Source organism: Myotis yumanensis, unplaced genomic scaffold (genome assembly GCF_028538775.1).
Source record: "Myotis yumanensis isolate MYYU_CA2020_CCGP unplaced genomic scaffold, mMyoYum1.0.hap1 SCAF_1, whole genome shotgun sequence".
Classification (NCBI taxonomy): Eukaryota; Metazoa; Chordata; class Mammalia; order Chiroptera; family Vespertilionidae; genus Myotis; species Myotis yumanensis.
The window spans coordinates 143,168,659-143,189,447 of NW_027223752.1; the positions used below are offsets into that span (position 1 = coordinate 143,168,659).

The 20,789-nt window shown below is 39.6% G+C and overlaps 1 protein-coding gene across 2 annotated transcripts in view; it reads left to right on the forward strand.

The window, feature by feature from the left end:
- PLXDC2 (plexin domain containing 2) overlaps positions 1-20,789 on the forward strand; it is a 413,522-nt gene that overhangs the window by 270,703 nt on the left and 122,030 nt on the right. For both annotated transcript variants that reach the window (XM_070432569.1, XM_070432560.1), the window contains one exon: positions 12,060-12,182. In XM_070432569.1, coding sequence (XP_070288670.1) covers positions 12,060-12,182 — 123 coding nt within the window. The remainder of the gene's footprint in view (positions 1-12,059; positions 12,183-20,789) is intronic.

A 20,789-nucleotide genomic window follows, 5' to 3' on the forward strand; every position in this document is an offset into this window, starting at 1 on the left:
TTATTTCACAGTCCCTCACTGAGTCTTTCAGTTACTAAACAGAATGGAGATGAGCTTTAATTGTTCTCTTGTGAAAATAAAAAGGTTCCAGTTCCCTTTCAGGATTCGCTCTGTGCCCAGCCTCACTTTGGGTTTTAAATCGCTCCTCTCCTCATTGTATTGTCTTCATTACTCTTTTCCTGAAAAAGTCATCCTCTCCTGCATTTCAGCCCCATGTTTTTCTCCCCGTTACCCTCTGCTTCATCTGAATCAGGTTGGGAACCTCAGAAAAACACTTCTGTCAGAATATATTTATAATATGTCTACAGTTGGGTTTTATAGATTTTTAAGCATAATACACTTTTTTGCTTTCTATTTATTTAATGTTATGTCAATACTTATTCTCTCTTAGTTTATTCCAAAGAGAGGACCATATTTAAGTTGGAAAGAAAATCTTTACCATCAAACAAATTTGCTATATCCCCTTACAGTATTTATGCGCTACTAATATTGCAAATACATTGTCAGTGGGGAAATAAATGAATTTGTCATATAGAGGCTCTACTTATAAATTAAGTTTTACTCCACAGAAAATTACATCAAAATGGAATGCTACTCTTGAAGTGATTTTTTTCTTAGTTATTCCAAGTTTATCTATGTGTGTCCTTGCATCCTCATCTTATCTGGGGCATATATACATGCCCAGTTTTATGGTGAAATTAGCAGGTGACCCCTCCCTTTTGTAGGTCTTGAAATGGATAGAATATGATTATTGCCAGATCCCCGAGGTTCCCAAGGGCCTAATGCAAAGGCAACTGACTCAACAGGGAACTTTCAGTGATGGAAAAACCACCATGTGACCCCTTTTATTGTGGTACCTAAGCTTGCATATGAGTGACAGAAATTGGATTCTATTATTTACATTCTTTTATTCTGAAACTAGTCTATAAGCCTATATATAACTTTTTCTCCATGAGTTTCCTCATTTTAGTAAATGGCACCATCATCTTCCATTTAATTTCTTTCTCAGCACCCCACCCTTTATCTAATGAACCATCTGAATATTGATTCTACTTTTGAAAAACCCTTTGATGTATCTACTTCTGTCTACCTCACTCCCAGTTTTAAGCCCATTCCATCTTTCCATGGATTGTTGAAATAGTGAACTGTTCACCCTGTTTCAAGATTCCTCCTTACTCACTGTGTATACTCTGCCTGAATATAAACTTTAAATAATTTTAAATATATCAGCTGTATTAAAAAATCCATAATATGTAAACCACCTGTGTATCCAATACCCAGATTCAGGGGGTGAGGCAGAAACAGACCCAGTTTGCCGGGGCTGACCAGCAGCCCCTGAACGATGGATGAACAGATGCTCAGACACAGTTCCACTGTGAAATAGAGGGCTAAGGGGCTCCCGGCTCTAGCGGCCAGAGCAGTCTCCATTGCCTGCCTCCTTAGGCTTTTATTGCAGTTTTATCTTTAGATACAAGCAATAGGGTGAGTAATCTTAGGAGGTCACATGTGTTTACATTGTCCTCTAGGCAAGGGCATCCAGGGATTAAGCATAAGGATTCCAGTAAACACCCAGGGGTTTGCACATGCACAGGCTTGTTTGGAAAGGTCAAGGAATAATTAGGGGCGCCGCCTTTGACACTCCCCTAAGTCAGAATTCCGATAAACAGAGCAGGCAGCCTTCCACACACTTCCCTTTTCTCAGCATGTCCTCCTTACAACTTTCCAACCAAGTCTCCTGTGCTCCCCAACACCAGTTGAATTTTGCTTTGTACTCATTCTCCATTCGTCTACTCTAGAAATAAACACTTCCCTGAAGGTGGTGTTTATCAGAATGCGCTTCCAGTAAAGCAGATCTGGCCATATCAAGTCTCTGCTTCAGCACTTCAATGTGTTCCCGTCGTCTTTGAAAAAAATTCCCAAACCTTGGCTGTGGCTGCCATGGCCTCCCACAGGCTGACCCCTGACTCTTGCTCTCCAGCCTCATCACATGCCCTTCTCTGTGAAGCCCAGAGAACGTCCTCCTCCCTCCTCTAACCGTCATGCCTAGTGCAATCCCCCAAACATACTGAGCACTCCATGATTGCTTGCAGATTGGGTGAGTACACGAATAACGGTCAGGCACTATGTTGAGACACAAACATTAAAAAGTTATAATCACTGTCCTCTATAGTCAGTAACTGGTGCTAAGAGACAGGTAAAAGTGGGCCAGGGGATGGATGTGAAACGAAAGCACCGTAACTCAGTGTGATCAAGTTTATAATAGAAGCCTGGGTGAGTATAGGGATGGAATGCTGACGGGTGTCATCAGATCTTCGGAGTTGGAGTGGATAAAAGAAGGCTTCACTGAAGAGATATTTCAGTTGAAGCTTGAAAGATGAATAGGATTTTTCAGGGCACAGAAGGAGGAAATAATATTTCAGGCAGAAAAAGCAGCATGTGTAAGTTCACAAAGCCCATGGGCCCGGGGAGAGCAGAGAGGAGCTGAAATGCAGGGTGCGTGTGGAGGGCTAGGAGACAGCTGTGAAGAGCCGGGCAGTGACCAGACCGGGGGGAGGGGCGGGAGTGGGGGGGGAGGCAGCAGCATTTGGAAATTCAGCATTCTCATTCTTGAAACCCAATTTATTCCTTATATGCCAGACACTGTGCCAAGCCCAGTAGCATATAGTACAAAGATAAATAAATTGACACACTCTTAAAAGCTTATCTGATGAGATAGAAGAAATCCACAATGCAATTTTGCTGTTGTTAATCCTCACATGAGGATATTCTTTCCATTGCTTTCCAGAGAGAATGGAAGGGAGGGGGCAAAAGACAGAGAGAAACATCAAGGTAAAAGAGACACCTCCACTGGTTGCCTCCCTCATGTGCCCTGACTGGGAGTGGGGAGAAATCCTGCAACCCAGCTCTGTGCCCTTGACCGGCGACCCCTCGGGTGGGCGGGCTGACGCTTTAATCACCGAGCAACACTTGCCAGGGCTGCAATTTTTATTTTATGTTTTTAGCACTTTCTCCTCAGCTATTGTTGTCCCTGGAGTGGCTAGATTGTCATGAAATCTTAGTTTTGTATAATGTTTTGTACATTATAAAGTCATTGGGCAGCAAGCAACCATAAACCAGAGGGACTCCCATGTCACTCCCACACCCTTAACCGCACCATAGCGCCCAGTCTTCAGAAACCTCCAGCATTGCAGAGCCGGCAGAAGGTGGTGACAGCCCCCTGAGGGGCTGCAGTGAGCCGCACACACAGTATTTCAGCCTCCACTCTTTGCAGGATAGTAGGGGTTGGTGGGGGATCTGCGCTGACCCTCTATTCAAGGTCAGCCGTGAGTAGAGGCTCATCTGGGAGATTTCAGTCTCTTGTTTGAAATGACTGGGGAGAACCTTTCCTTTAGTGTAAGGAGGATTAGGAGGGTCATCTTCCTCAGCAACACGTAAATACTCCTGAGGGGATAGCATGGCGAACACTATATACCACTCACACCATAGTACATGATATCCTTCCATTCCCCCCCCCACCCCCTCCCCCACCCCCATTTAGAGATGTTTTAAACAGGAAGGAGAGAGCTAGGGGTCATTAACTACCTGAGATGGGTTTCCTTTAAAAATATATACATATAGTTTATGGATTTCAGAGAGGAAGGGAGAAGGAGAGAAAGATAGAAACATCAGTGATGAGAGAGAATCGTTGATTGGCTCCTTCCCTCACTCCCCACACTGGGGGTTGGGCCCACAACCTGGCCATGTGCCCTGACTTGGGATAGAACCGTGACCTCTTGGTTCATAGGTCTACTTTCCACTGAGCCACGCTGGCAGGGCTGAGCAGGATTTCTCATCATGGCAATGTCTAAAAAAGAAAATGTTGAAGTCTGAGCAATGAACTATTAATTTCGTCTCTCCCATGCCTCCTATATCTCCAATTTCTGGAAAGGTTAAAACTTTATTAAATTTTATTTGAAGGGGTATTACTGTAGCACTGGTGTCTGATTCAGTACAGGCCTGACCTAGTTTCACTGAGCTTTGGGAACATATACCAGGTGCACTGTTAAGGCTGGGTTATGTCACTGAGGCCGAACTACTGCAGCACCTGGACTGCTCCGCTCAGGCACTGAGCAGGAGGTGCAGGCGACTGTCCGGGGCACGCATTCCTCCCAGAACCTTTTCATGCTCTGCCTTAGCAGACATGAAGTGAAATACAATTTAAAAATGTGTGCCTTCGGTTCTGATCAGTCTGAACCAGTTCCACAGAAGTGCATGTGAGACACGGGCTTTTGCTGCTCTTCCACAAAAGCTAACCTATTAGAAAAGCAGGTTGTTAATTACAGCGTAGCTTCCATGCCTTTTCCCAGTCCCCTCGGATGAGGGCCTCTTTTCAACCTAAGAAGATGATAGCTTTGCCCTCAGAGACTTTTGACAAATATAAAGGTAAAGGTGTTGAAAAAATAAATGTAAGAATTTCTTATTTTCCCTGGGAAGCATCAAAAAAAGTTGCAGCAGCACTTGGAAGGTCTTTTTCTACTGATGATAGCAGTTAACCTAAGAGAAGTGTAGCATTCTCCTTTACTTTTTGGGATTGTCTCAGGATGGTGGTTCTGTTGCTTGCCTTTTTTAAAAAAAAATAACCGAAGGAACACATTTTTAAATTGTATTTCACTTTATGTCTGCTAAGGCAGAGCATGAAAAGGTTCTGGGAGGAATGCGTGCCCCGGACAGTCGCCTGCACCTCCTGCTCAGTGCCTGAGTGGAGCAGTCCAGGTGCTGCAGTAGTTCAGCCTCAGTGACATAACCCAGAGGACGGCTGGGGCAGGGGGTGCACCTTGAGGTTCCCCGTCAAGCCCCATGGGCAGGGGGCACAGCCTGAGGTCCCCCATCAAGCCCTGCTGGGCAGGGGGCACAGCCTGAGGATCCCCAGCCTGGCACTGGGGTGCGGGGCATGGTCTGAGGTCCTCTGTCAAGCCCCACCAGGTGGGGGGCATAGCTTCAGGTCCCCTGCCCTGGCCAGCACCATGCAGCCTCGGGTCCCTGCTGATTGCTCATAAAGGTTCCTATGGGAACTTGACCTCTGCTGTGGGCGCAGCCATCTTGTGTTACGGAATCCCTGCCTCCACTGTGGGCACAGCCATATTCCCTCTTTATTAGATAAGATATATAGACAGTCCTAGAGTTATGTCGGTTTCGATGTACGTCATTTTGTGGTTAATTGCCATCTCCCATATATTTATAAAAAAAAAAGTTCTATCATTTCGACGTATGTACATATGTGCTTTATGTTTTTTATTATTTATTTACAACAAGTAAAGGTCTTACAGATTATTCTATAAATACAATGAGGTCTGATAATGTAGAGGCTACCTGAAGGTGGTCTCTCTTTACATTCGGCCATCCTCCTTCCAGGGCTGTTTCTAGACATTTGAAAAATGGATTTCAATGATAGATTTTAACTCCTTAAAAAAGGAAGGGACAGTTTTCATATTTCTCCCTGGTACACCTGGGCCAGGGCAGAGGAACCGGGGAGGAGTGCGGGGTGGGGAGAGGGGGGTTTGGACGGGGCAGACAGGCATGGAATGAAAGACAGAGCAAGGAATGAGCTCCCCTCTCTAGAGAAGGACAGAACCTGGATGTGAGCCCAGCTGGTCATTTTGCACTGTCCTAGGTAGTTCCCTGAGAGATTATTTGGGTCCTAGTAAATGGAGGAATTCCACAGGAGCGGATAGTCATAAGCCGGGAAGCCAAGTAGTTGCCTTCTAGAAAGTCTGCTCAGAGGAATCAGGGTCCAACATGGAATTCAAAATAGAGTCTTTGCAAACATGGGACAGCATATCTGAAAATCAAGACCTCAGTACTGGGGCTGCCCATGTGAGTCTAGAATTTGACAACAGGATCCCTGAATCCTCAGTCTAGGAGCATAAATAATTTAAAACAACACTCCTTGTCTCTCCCGTGTAGGAGTAAAGTTTTTGAAAAATTAGTGGGATCTGCCTGAATAGAGGGGATGAACTTGATTTTCAAGTGAAAAGGAGCAGGCCAATGCCTCCTTGAAAAGCAGTACAAAATGAAAATCAAAGAAGTTACAGATTTTTGTCTCTCTTTCCTCGCGTACACATTCTGGCTCCTGCTTTTTCTCTCTAGGGCTGGAGAGAGGCGCTTTATAGAGCCACCATAAAATTTTACATTGGTAATTTCATAGATAAAATTTGCAGCCAATAACCAAGTGTAACTTGTTGCTTTTTCCCCCAGAGGATGACTTTGCTGTAATTTGTAATCCCCAATGATGCCAATTAAGGCAATAGAATAAAGGAGTATTAATATATATATTTACAATGTTTCATTATATAAAATAGATTTGGTATATTTTAGCTTGACAGCTGGTTGGAATTATGAAGGGGAAATCTTGGGTGATTGACAATACTATAGGTTGCTTCCAAGGAGCCCGTGGTTAGTGAGCTCACATGAACTTCTGAAATTGTTCTTTTTCTTCTCTAACCATCTACAAATCCGTGTCCTCACAGTGAACTGTGCGGTCTACTAGCAATAGTTGTACCCACAGGAAGCCTGTTAGGTGAACCCTGTCATTGTACTGTTGCTGCTGGCAGACAGTTGCATTACCAGATAACTAACCACAACTTTTAATTTCCAAGTTAGCAATTGCTGCCACATATGGCTTTGTTTAAAATGCTGACTGAGTTACAAACAAGTGTTTGTCTGGAAGGGGGTAGTATATAGCATGTGAGAATATATTGTGATTCATAAAATGGCATTTCTGTAAAATGCAAGTTGAATAACTCAAATCTTCATGAATAGAAATGAAACAGATCATATATAAGGTTAATTAAGGATCAGTATGAAAACTCTATTTTGTAAATCCTTATGGATGAACGGCCATAAATTTCAGATCTATTCGATTAATGTGTAAGGGTCACAGTACACGTGTCCTGAAGGTGGCACCGGTGACATACACCACTGTCATTTGCACTCTAAAAATAGCACTTAACTATAAATGCTCAGTGCCCTACAGGCACACCCATCAGCTCCAACCTTTCCTCTAGGATCAAAAATATCAACTGAACGATGATGAAGTAGAATATTTTATGTAGCTCTTTATATGTTAAAGTTTCACAGGCAATTATAGACGCTTCATGCTTTCTTTATTATTATGACACTTCCAATTAAATGAAACAACCATTTACAACTAGTAGGAGGTTAATATTTTTACAAGGTGCTTTTCCATCAGAATGTAAGGAAAGGCATAGCAAACGAAGAACATGGGCATTAAGGCGTTCTATTACCTGTTGGCTTGCAGTTAGGTCAGTGGTGTGCCTTAACCCGAACTGCAGTAATGCAAAGAAACGTATATCGTACCATTTGGGTCTGAAACATGACTTTGAAGTCATATAGACATCCTAGTGCAAGTCAATCAACTGGTATACATTAGACAGAGAAGACCTCCAGGTAAAAATTGGAGATGATTTAATGGATTGGTTATTTTCAGCAAATTTTATTTTAAGCCCTGTTTGAAAGTGCTTTTAATATATCAACTTGTTCAACCATCACAACTCAATGATATTCGTGCCATTACTACTCTATTTTAACAGATTAGGGAACTGAGGCACAGAGAGGTCAAGAACTTACTAGTAGTCACATGTCTAAGAAATAATGTGCCTAGACCATTAAATAAAGTCAATAATTATGTGTCATTCACCTACCAGTTTGAGTCATTTGGTAGACTGCAAAAAAGAAAGCTAATTTCAACCTATTTATACAGTTTGCCAATTAAAAAAACAGAGGATGAAGTAATATAATAAAAGTAGCAGGATTTGAGGTGACTACAACTTTGCTCTGCAGTGTAGGTGCTGGAATTTTGACAGAGAACAGATCTTTTCCTCCTCCTACTCCTTGTTTAAATGTGAAATCCAGTGAGGAGAGCATACAGTTCTGGAAACATAATGAATTCTAAAATATATTGTAAAGAGGTCATAAAATTTGGAATTATAAACCAATTCTAGCCATTTGGCTTTGAGCAAATTAGCCAAATTTATTATATGCCTCATTTAATAAAGGGAAATAATAATAATAATATTGTTTCCAAAGTTGTTATAAGGATACAGTGAAGAGAATACATGAAATATAATTGGTAAAGGCCAACATAGAGAAGATAATTGTTAATTTCACTCTTATCACAATAGTACTTGTGGTTAATAAATACATAATTGAAGTTGATAAATACATAATTACTGGGGAGGGTTTATTCATGTCAGAACTTACAATGACAGAATCCTCAATTGACTTGATAAGGCTTGCAGATTTAAAGCTAGATTATTCAAGTGACTGAAGAGCTTCTACAGAAAGCAGCCCATGGAGAGCCTTCCAGGTACAAGAGCAAAGCTGTGATTACAGCTGAACTTAATATTTGACCCTAGGTTTACTAGTAAAGACAAATGGAAATTCAGTGTGTTAGCTATCATTTGAAATTCAAAAATGCAAAACAAATTTGCTTCTCTTATTTGGATCTTTCAAATGGAGGTATCTTCTGGGTACCATGTTATCTGGATAATAACCATTTTTCTGCAAAACTTATGACTGGATAAACGAGTACTATTTAAACTAGAAGCATATAGTGAGCAAAGAAGATGTGTGATTAGCCCTTCAAATGACTACAACCAAGTCTGAAAAACACACACCTAAAATAAAAATAGTTTGCCTAAATTACCTCAAAATGTGAAAGACCAAAATGAAATATTTTTTTTCTGTACTACGAGGTTCATGCCCAGGACAGCTAAAGAAAAAAAAAAGAAAAAGAGAAAAAAAAAAAAAGAGGTAAATGTAAATAATACTGCAATGAGCATAGGGGTGCATATATTCTTTCAAATTAGTGTTTTGGGTTTTTTCGAATATATATACCCAAAAGTGGACTCACAGGGTCATAGGAAGTTCCATTTTTAATTTTTTGAGGACACTCCCAGGTGGGTACCTGAAATTCCAGGGTGGGTGGAGGGCATCTTGTAAGATAGATGATTATCTAACTACCAGGTTGTCTAAATGAGTGCTGTGGGGCCTTTGAAGCTTTAGAACAGATTTATTGCATTAAAGGTCTTAATTTGTGTAGCTGGTTCTTATTCAACACCTAGTTACATTTCCCTGCTCTCAGTGCCTGTAAGGCAGCGGTTCCCAACCTTGGCTGCACATTAGAATCACCTGGGAATCTTTTTAAAATCCTGATTTCTGGGCCTCATCCTTCAGAAATTCTGTTTCCTTGTAACTAATGTTGTGGCCCCACCCCATAACAAAGAAACAGAATTTCCGGAAGATGAGGCCTAGAAATCAGGATTTTAAAAAGATTCCCAGGTGATTCTAATGTGCAGCCAAGGTTGAGAACCACTGCTAAGGTTTCTGCCCACTCAGTTATAACCACTGCTGAAATGACATTTTAAAACCTGGGGATATAAGTACTGAGCCCATCAGTGCAGTCAAGCATCTTACCTCTTGGTCAGTAAGAAGTAACCTAACATATTAAAAGAAGTAGATTTCAATACGTCTGAGGAACACGAATTAGCAGAATTAAATTCGTTTTGTGGAGTGGTGGAGTACTTGCCTCCTTGGATTGTTGCTCACATTACTCTTGGTGGTGGTGGCAGTAATGGTGGTAGCAAATTAGTAGTGGTGGCAGATGTGCTAGTAGTTATAGCAGTTGTTTCTTGTCAATAGCTGCACCACCTGATTATTATTTATTTTAATTTTACATAATAGAAGAATCAAGGATTATAATTATTGCTTTTACATACTAACAAAATATTTTATATTTTTACTTTGTTCTTTGGGAATAATTTAAGACTTCATCTTTGAAATTTAGGAAATTTTCATTCTGGAAAACTTTTTCCTGATGAAAGAAGCAACAGTTAATGATTCCCATGATTTGAAACTGGGTGTATAGAAACTGGGAGAATAACTTTTTGCCAAGTCTGTGTAGGAACATTCAGTGACAAATAGATATATGATTTTAGAAACTAACAGTAAGAATGGAGCATCTGAAATCATCGATGGTTGTGCATTTTGCAACCCTTTTTTTAAGGAATTGCGTATGCTTTTCTTAGAGTTGTTTTGGAGAATGAATTTTGTATTGATTTAAAATCACCTTACTCCTTGAGTTACTGCATTCTTTACTCTTCAAACCAAGCAAAGTTTCTTCTAATAGTACCTGGAGAACATAGAGTAGAGAAATAACTATCCAGAGCTACTGTCCCTGAAAGAACATTTGCAGAGTATAATTTAATTTTTTCCATAAACTATCAGACTTTTAGAATTTTTCTATCCATTTTAATGGTGAAATTACAAAGGCATGTTGGTGAGGATCAGAGAAAAAATAAATCATAGACCTTGAAAAAATAGTTACTCTTCATCTTTATAATGTTAAGGATGTGATATTGGGCTTTGAACTTCAAGTGTGTCTCTGAAAATCTACAGGGAAATAAAGTAAAAGTAATGGCTGCATCACTTTATGTAACATCTTTAGTACATTTGAGCTGTGTAAATTGCAAATGGACAAAATTCTCCTCAAGGCATAGGAAATTTATTTTGAGAGCTATTACTTATCAAATAAGAAACAAGATGTAATCAACAATTAAAATACATGTTAAGACTTTCCTAATTAAAATATGTGTTTAAGGTAAATAGTCAGAATTAAAATATGCCTTTAATAAAAATTTAAAAAGAAGTAAAGGAGACACTGCTAGAAAGACAAATGAATTTCAAAGTCAGTAACTACAGATTTAATTCTCCAATAATTCCATTTTATAATTTGAAACAATAAAATCACAATATACAATGAAAGCTTTATTTGGATCATGAAGTGAGATGACAAAAGTTTGAACACTTCTAGAAGTTTAAATCCTACCCAATTTTATGTGTTTTAAATCTTGCTTGTTTTATCAATTATTGTGAAAATTAAAACATGATCTGCAGTAGCCCCAGATATCTAGTTAGCTTATGATTGCCTAAACACTACAACTGCATTTTCACAAATAACTTGCTCTGGATTTTATTTTGTAATAGTGTGTGTGTGTGTGTGTGTGTGTTCGCACATGTGTGTGCCCATTTGCATATATGTTCTTAATTGTGCATTCCTTAGCTTAATGTCAAAATGAGTTATCATTTTGAGGAGCTGACTCTCCTTTTAGACCTAAGACTTGGAGGCAAGAAACTAGTATAGGATTAACAATTTGTCATGGATAATCCACAAAGTAAATAAACCAAGTGTGAATAATTGAAAGTGGGTAAGGTTGTAACATCAGAGCTATTGAAATTTAATTCAAGAGGAAGTTCTCCATAGTAAATTTCCTCTCATTATCCAACTGCTAGCATAGGCCGCCACTGATAAGCAAAGAGGCCTTGTGCAATATCAGTGTTTTCACCATCTTATCTGCAAACATACAATCTTTATCTTTTTGATGAGGTGCTAGAATTACAAAGACTTGAGTAACCTGAGAAATGTGCCAGTTTTTTCATGGGTGTTTAGCTTCCCTTCAACTTTGAAAAAGAGGTCTGACACATTTTCTCCATTTTAGTAATGGAGAAAGATATAAAAATATATATGAAGACATGTATGTATAGCTTCTGAAATGTCCTTAGCTGAAATTGCAGTTTAAAAAAATAAAATTAAACATCATGAAAGTACATTCACTTGTAAAAATGATTCACATGTTTGGCTAGTGCTAAAATAACAAGGGATTAATAACGGCAGATTGAATGCTGGAATTACTGATAGTACTATACTAATCTTTTCAGCATGATAATCTCTTCCAGATAATAGTCATTTTGTCCACAATTACAGTTGTTCATAATATAGATGTTTGGTTTGATGGTCTGCAGGGTGCTACCAAATCCTACCCAAATGTGTTGCTTAATCCAGACCCAACTATTGTTGAGCAGACATTAATTTTATTCCTTTTTTTTTTTTAGCTGCTATGATATTTTATTTTCAAAATAATACTGCAACTGAGTTGGAGCTATTTTAATTAAAATTGTATCTGGACTTTTTCTTAAGATGTTTCCTACTTTTCTAATTATAGGTTTCATATACACTGGAGAAGTTGTACATCGAATGCTGACAGCCACACAGTACATAGCACCTTTAATGGCAAATTTTGATCCCAGTGTCTCCAGAAATTCAACAGTCAGATATTTTGATAATGGTATGTATTGATTAGCCTATTTTTTTTTACTGAATGCATACTTTTATTTATTTTTGGGGGGGGCTCTTCTTTTTTTAATTAAATCTTTATTGTTGACAGTATTACATATGTTCTCTTTCTCCCCTTCCCCAAATTGGTCCCTTCTAGCCTGCCCCCCACCCCCACCCCAAGCCTTCATCATGAATGCATACTTTTAAATGGTGATCATCAACTTTATATTAATGTTTATGTAACCAGGAGTATTTTGCTTAGTTTTTGATAGATTGATTCATAAACTGCTCTGTGTAAATACCCTAAGATGGCAAAGTTATACCATGACATTTAATATGCAGAGTAAATATATAGTTAAATTCCACTCATTTTATTCATTCATTCGATTGTTCCACAAATGTTTAGTAAGACATAATAGACACTATAATAAATGAGTTGTTAAACCAAGCAAGTACATTTGATGCTATTTTCAGTAAGCCCCTGCTATTAGAAAAACTAAATAAGGATAATTTGTTCTGATCCTCAAGTAGAGGCAAGTGTCATAATACATTGATATTAAATTTTCAAAACTTAAGAACTTTATATACCATAAGATGAACACACCTTTAAAAAAAACATAGGGTAGTGGGTAGTTAAAATACATGTAAGAAAATCTAGTTTTCCTGCCCAGGCCAATGTGGCTGCATTGGTTGAGCATTGTCCCATGCCAGTTCATTCCCAGTCAGGGCACATGCCCAGGTAATAGAAGGCATGAAAGAGGCAGCAGATTAATGTTTCTCTCTCACATTGACATTTCTTTCTCTCTCCCTCTCTCTTCCTCTCTGTCTAAAATCAATAAAGAAACATTAAAAGAAAAAGAAAGAAAATCCACTTTTCCTAACTTTAAAATAAGAAATAGAGCCTTTTAAGGTTTATAATGTACTAGAGGCCCAGTGCATGACATTTGTGCACTTGGGAGGCAGAGGTGGGCGGGGGGGTCCCTCAGCCTGGCCTGTGCCCTTTTGCAGTCCGGGAGCTTTCAGGGGATGTTCAACTGATGGTTTAGCACTGCCACGGAGGCAGGAGAGGCTCCTGCCACTGCCTTTGCACTTGTGAGCCCAGCTTCTGGCTGAGCGGCACTCCCCCTGTGGGAGCACACTGACCACCAGGGGGCAGCTCCTACATTGAGCATCTGCCCAGTGGTGGTCAGTGCACGTCATAGCAACTGGTTGTTCTGCTGTTTGGTCAATTTGAATATTAGTCTTTTATTATATAGGATATTGACAATAATTTTTCTGTAATATTTATCTTGGGAATATAGCCTAATATGCAAATTTTCCCCATGGAAGTTTGACTGGGAGACAGATCGCTAGCTATGACGTGCGCTGACCACCAGGGGGCAGTGCAGAATGAAGGAAGGCTCTGGCTGGCAGCAGGCAGCCGAGGAAGGGAGGTCCCTACCAGCAGCTAGCAGCTGGAGAAGGGAGGTCCCAGCTGGCAGCCAGGGAAGGGAGGCCCTGGCTGGCAGCCAGAAGTCCCCAATTGGCCCTGATTGCCAGCCAGGCCTAGGGACCCTACCCTTGCACAAATTTCATGGACCAGGCCTCTAGTATAAAATAGTCAAATAAAATCTATACTATGTCACAAAATTCAAATCTAAGTAAAAATTTAAGATCCTGAAGACAGAAATGAATTTTCATCTCTATATCTTATTGAAGGCTCTAACTTTAGTAGAGAAAATAGGAAAACAACAGTCTGCTTGGAAAGTTAATAAAAGATGGAAGTACACACTTCCAGTTTTAGTATGTCATCGGCATGTAAATTATAGCATAGGGTATAGAGTCAGTAATATTGTACAACGAGGGATGATTACTGGACTAATTGTAGTAATCACTTTGTAAAGTATATAAGTGTTGAATCACTTTGTTGTATACCTGAAACTAACATAATATAGTATGTTAACTATAAAAATAAATTCAAGGGGAGAATCGAAGATGGCAGCATAGGTAAAACACCAGAGACTGCCGCCGTGGACAACCACTTCAAAAATACAACTAAAAGTCGGAGCGGACATCAACCAGAACCACGGGAAGGCTGGCTGAGGAGAGTCTCTTCAACTAGAAGCAAGAACAACAGCATTCCGACGCTCAGCGGAGGCGCAGTGTGGAAAATTTAAAGGTGCGGCGGTGCGGTGGTGAGGGTGCGCGCGCAAAGCGGGCTGGCGGCTGAGGGCGCGATTGTCGTTTTCAATGAGGAGCGAATCTCAGACTCTGGGCTACAGATCCGGGCGAGTCTCTAGGGACCCAGACTCAAACGGGAGAAGCGGGACTGTCTGGCTACGGCCCCTCCGAGGTTTGCAGCGATTGCTGGGACAGAGAGGCAGAGCCCCTGGGGACGGACTGAGAGCGGCCATAGCTGCTCCCTCCCCCCCGCCCTGTTGAGCCCGCCCCGCCCAAACCCCTCGCACAACCATTTGCCGACCGCCTCAGGCAAGGGCTGGACTAGCACCTCCCCTGAGGACTGAAGTTTTCCCACAGCTGATTTCCACCGCCAGTCGGCCTGATGGTCAAATCCCTCTAGTGTTAACTACAACAATTAAGGCTTCGCTAGAACAAGACTGCGCACAGAGACCACAAGGGGGTGCACCAAGAAAGCATAAAAGATGCGGAGACAAAAAAACATGACAGAAATGGAGGATATGGAGCTAAGAATCGCAATTTTGAGGGCTTGCCATAAATTTGTGCAGAGCCTCACGAAAACTAATGAGACCCTCGATGCTACGATAAAGAAATTAGAAAGTAAGCATACACGGACTGAAATAAAGAATATTATACCCAATAGCAGACCAGAGGAGTGCAAGAATCAAACCAAAGATTCGACAAAAAACACCCAATTGGAAAAGCATAATGAAAAAAGAATCCAAAAGTGTGAAGACAGCGTAAGGAGCCTCTGGGACAGCTTTAAGCGGACTAATATCAGAGTCATTGGAGTCCCAGAAGATGAGAGACAGCAAGATATTGAAAACCTATTTCAAGAAATAATGGCAGAAAACTTCCCCCACCTAGTGAAAGAAATGGACTTACAGGTCCAAGAAGCGCAGAGAACCCCAAACAAAAGGAATCCAAAGAGGACCACACCAAAACACATCATCATTAAAATGCCAAGAGCAAAAGACAAAGAGAAAATCTTAAAAGCAGCAAGAGAAAGAGGCTCAATTACCTACAAGGGAATACCCATACGACTGTCAGCTGATTTCTCAACAGAAACTTTGCAGGCCAGAAGGGAATGGCAAGAAATATTCAAAGTGCTGAATACCAAGAACCTACAACCAAGATTACTTTATCCAGCAAAGCTATCATTCAGAATTGAAGGTCAGATAAAGAGCTTCACAGATAAGGAAAAACTAAAGGAGTTCATCACCGCCAAACCAGTATTATATGAAATGCTGAAAGGTATCCTTTAAGAAGAGGAAGAAGAAAAAGGTAAAGATACAAATTATGAACAACAAATATGCATCTATCAACAAATGAATCTAAGAATCAAGTGAATAAATAACCTGATGTACAGAATGAACTGGTGACTATAATGAATCAGGGACATAGAAAGGGAATGGACTGACTATTCTTGTGGGGGAAAGGGGAATGGGAGATTCGGGAAGAGACTGGACAAAAATCATGCACCTATGGATGAACTCAGTGGGTGGGGAGTGAGGGTGGAGGGTGGGGTGGGAGCTGGAAGGAGGGGAGTTATGGGGGGAAAAAAGAGGAACAAATGTAATAATCTGAACAATAAAGATTTAAAAAAAAAATAAAAAAATAAATTCAAATTAATTAATTGTGTAAAAGATATACATTTCCAGCCACTCTATAATATAAAGATAGTATTTATTTGTTCAAATAAAAATATTATCTTTTAAAATAATGGAAATATTTGGTGTGAACAAAGCTATTTTTACACTGTCTTAATGATCAAGGAAGAAATTCACTATTGGTAGTACACACAAAATGGTGCAGTTGTTTGGGGGAAATGTGATCATTGTGCTAAAAGCCAAATGATGATGAAGCCTTTTATAGGTCGAAATATCAAAAGAAGAAGGAAACTAAACATAGTTAGAAATATATTTTGAGAACTGCATTTCAAACAATTTGAATAACAACAACATGTGTTATAATATTAATAACTCTGAATGTTAGCCATAATAATAATTTCCCCTTATTATTTTGATAATTGTTATATACTTTATTTTTCCTCTTTGAAAAATTTTATGAGGTGCTAAAGCTCAAGAATGTCCAAGTAGATTGTAAGTATACGTGAGGCAAAACTATCACCAGAAACTTACCTGAAGCTTATTGCATGACCTACTGAAGAGAATCACCTTAGTAATCAGGAAATAATCGATGAAAGTTGATTATTTTCCAAGCTCTGTCACTTACTAGGTACAGCTGAGGATATTCACTCATGGCCATAGGATTCTGATGACCAAGTTTTTATTTCATTAGCATCAAAGTAATAAATTAACTCTCTCTACCCAGATTCTCTCTCATACACCATGCACCTACACAGCTCTTAATGTTTTAATTTTACTGTTATTTCAGTGATTTTTACAAATTAATATATGGTACTCCAACTGAACACTAAATTATTTGAAACAAGGACTGTGACTATAAAAAGTCATTTTATCTTAAATACATGGCACAAGAAATCAGTAAGTCTTTCATAATTATTATTCAATGGATAAATAAATGAAAAAATTAAATATGTAAGATGAGTTTTCAATTCTGAGAATAGTAAAAGTAGTAATACTAAAGAATTAATGTATTTTACTTTATTGAAATATCTTCTGTGTAATGGCCAGTGGAGAGATTGAGTTCCTACATTATGACAATGGAAGCTGAGTAATTGATTTTGTTTCAATAAATGAATGAACCACATTTTAATATTGTAGACTCTTCACAAAGTCCTTTTGTACAATAGCAACTTACTGAAATATTTCCAACTTTAATTGGTCAGGATCATTGAAAGAATGCTTAAGGATGGAAAACTCAACATTTTAAGAAAGCAAAAATTCTCTAGAGGAGACAGCAGCAATTTAGAAAACTTCTAAGTTAGTATTTCTGTAAGTTTTAAATGACTAGATTTTAAAAATGAGAACCTGGAGAACATTATGCTAAATGAAATAAGCCAGTCAGAGAAAGACAAGTACCATAGGATTTCACTCAAATGTGAAATTTAATGAACAAACTGAACCACCAAGTAAAATAGAGACAGACTAATAGAGAGATCAGGACAAACTCATGGGTAGAGAGAGAAGGCAGACAGCTCTGTTGCGGGAGGAGAAGGAGGAAGGACTGTTGGGGGAGGTATTGAGCAAAAAAAGGAATAAAAAAAGAGAGAGAACTAACTCATTGACATGGGCAACAGCTTGGTGATTGTAGTGGGGTGGAGTTGGAAGAGAGCATGATGGGGGGGTGGGATAAATGGTGATGGAAAAAATAAAATAAATATATAAATAAGTAAATAAATAAAAATGAGACAATGTTTCTAAATGTTACAGGTAGCCTAGATGAATACAAAAGTCTGAGTCACAGGATATTAATGCAGAAAAATTAGAAAGGTTATAAAAATAAACCCTTTACTAGAAAAATAATTGAATAGCAAATTATAAAGCACAATTCTTGCTAATGATCAGAAGCTTGATACATTTAAAAGCTCTACATTTTTATATCCTCCACTACATTTTGTTTCCAATATGACAATTTACACATTTTTATATTGTATATCCATTAACAAATTAATTTAGTTATGGTTATTTTTAATACTTTTGCCTTTTAACCTTTACACTAGAGTTATATGTGCTTTACTTGCCATCATCACAATATTGGAGTATTCTGAGTTTAACTACATATTTACCATTACCATTGAGTTTTATGGTTTCATATAATTCCTTTTACTAATCAGCATGATTTTATTTCAACTCAAAGGACTCCCTTTAACGTTTCCTATGAGTCTGGTCTAGTGGTGATGAACTCCTTCAGCTTTTCTTTGTCTGGCAAACTCTTTATCTCTCCTTTAATTCCGAAGGTCAGCTTTGCCTGATAGAATGCTCTTGGTTTACCCTTTGACTATCTCATCCCACTCCCTCTGGCCTGCAAGGTTTCTACTGAAAAATCCAATGATAGCCTCATGCAGATTCCCTTCTAAGAAACAGATTGCTTTCCTTTGCTGCTTTTAAGTTTCTTTCTTTGTCTTTAAACTCTGATAATTTAATTATAATGTTTCCATGTGAGTCTCTTTTGATTCATCTTGTTTGGTATTTGGGGGCCCCCTAGATCTGGATGTCTGTTTTTGTTCCCAGGAAGGGAAAATTTTCAGCCACTATTTCTTTGAGTAAGATTTCTGCCCCTTTCTCTCTCCTTTATCTTTCTGAGATCCCTAGAATGTAAATATTGGTCCACTTGATAATGTCCTATATGTCCCTTAGCCTATCATCACTCCTTTCATTCGTTTTCCTTTTTGCTCCTCTGATTGGATGAATTCCACTGCCCTGTCTTCAAGAGCATCGGTCCTGTATTCTACTTAATGTCGCCTACTGCTGAACCCCTCTATTAAAATTTTCAGATCAGTTATATACTTCAGATATATGATTTCTCTTTAATAGTTCTTAATACTTTTTCTGTCTTTGGCTGAAATTCTCACTGTGCTCATGCATTGCTCTTCTGACCTCAGTGTTCATCTTTATGACTTATTTTGAACTCATTTGGGTAAATCATTTACCTCCATTTCATTAATATCTGTCTCTGGAGATCTTGTTCTTTTATTTGAAACATATTTCCTTGTTTACTCATATTTCTTGGCTCTGTGTTGGTTTCTGCACATTAGATAAAATAGCCACCTCTTCCATTCTTGTCAGAGGGGTCTTGTGTAGGAGATGACCCTCATCAATCAGGCAGGCTGAAGCTCCTGGTTGCCTCTCAAACCCTTGTGGTTGTCTAAAGACATCATCTTTGTTCTCAGTAGCTGAGAGTGTTCTAAGACCCATCAGTGTCCTAAAGGGGAGATCAGTCAGCACCTAGATGCAAGCTGAGTTGTTGCTACCCTCAGGCAGCAGCTGGGGAAGTCTGCAGTCAAACCCCTTCCAGGGAGAAACTGGGGGACAGGCATTTTTGCCTGCTCTCTCTGCACTGTGTCTGGAAGTTTAATCCTGGGAGTGCCTCTGCACCATTTTGAAACTTCTTTGTTTGCTCTAATCCAGTGATGGAGAACCTTTCGAGCTCGGCGTGTCAGCATTTTGAAAAACCCTAACTTAACTCTGGTGCTGTGTCACATATAGAAATGTTTTGATATTTGCAACCATAGTAAAACAAAGACTTATATTTTTGATATTTATTTTATATATTTAAATGCCATTTAACAAAGAAAAATCAACCAAAAAAATGAGTTCGTGTGTCACCTCTGACACGCGTGTCATAGGTTCTCCATCACTGCAGTCTAATCTCTGACTTGTAGATGCAAGCCCTGTTGGCTATCAGAGCAAGGCGGTTTATTTTGGGTGCCCAAACCTCGATGGCAGCCATAAAATTTGGGGCACTCCACATAGACAGAGCTCCTTTGAGATAAATACTGGCAACTTGGTTTTACTGTTGGAGTGAGCTGCAGGGAGAAGGTGGAGCATTAGATGAATGCTACTTAGATGCTGGACTCTCATGCAACAACTTATAAAATATGTCCTCACATCTCTTAAATGAAAATACTGGGGGATGGGCATTTTTGCCTGCTCCCCCTCTGCTGAATCCTCGGGAGTGGAGGGGGATAGCCATGGCAAGTGCACAAAGACAAGCCTGTCTGCTACAAGCCTGTGGAACTCAGGAATGCACAGCCCATTGTCTATCACAGCTAGCAGTCTGGGGGCCTGTCCCGCAGGTGATTCCACAGAACTGGGTGCCAGACTTGTGTGTAAGCTCCTCCAGGGAGGTGCTGGTGACCTTGTTTTATGATTGTATGAGCCAAAGGGGGAAGGCAGGGGAACTGCCTCCTGGCTCTGTTGGGTTCTAGAGAGGATCATAGTCGACACCTACATATGTGCAGTTTCTTTTTAAAATTTTTTTTGTATAATTTTTTCTTTATTGATTAAGGTATTACATATGTTTCCTTATCCCCCCAAATTATGCCCCCCCCCCACTCATGCCCTCACCCCCCTGGTGTCTGTGTCCATTGGTTAGGCTTATATGCATGCATACAAGTCCTTTGGTTGATCCTTCCCCCTTACCCCCTTTTTTCCTTCCCTTCCCTCTGAGGTTTGACGGTCTGATCGATGTGCAGTTTCAATGTAGATATTTTTTCGGTCACTCGATGCATAGCAGTCACTCAGCTAGTTTCTGGATTTCTCTCAGAGGAAGTTGCTTTGCGTGTAGCTATGTAACGTCAATGTAAGAAACATTCAAGCCTATGAAGAATTTTTTTGAGTTTATTTCTGCTAAGTTGTTGGCAAATGCCGAGAGGCAGAATCTCAACAGATTGAGATAATGCTCTGGAGAATGGCAGTTTTCACCTTGTTTTATACATTACAATCAAAAGAGGTGACATAACCTGGGTGATGTGGCTCAGTGATTGAGCGTCGGCCCATGAACCAGGAGGTCA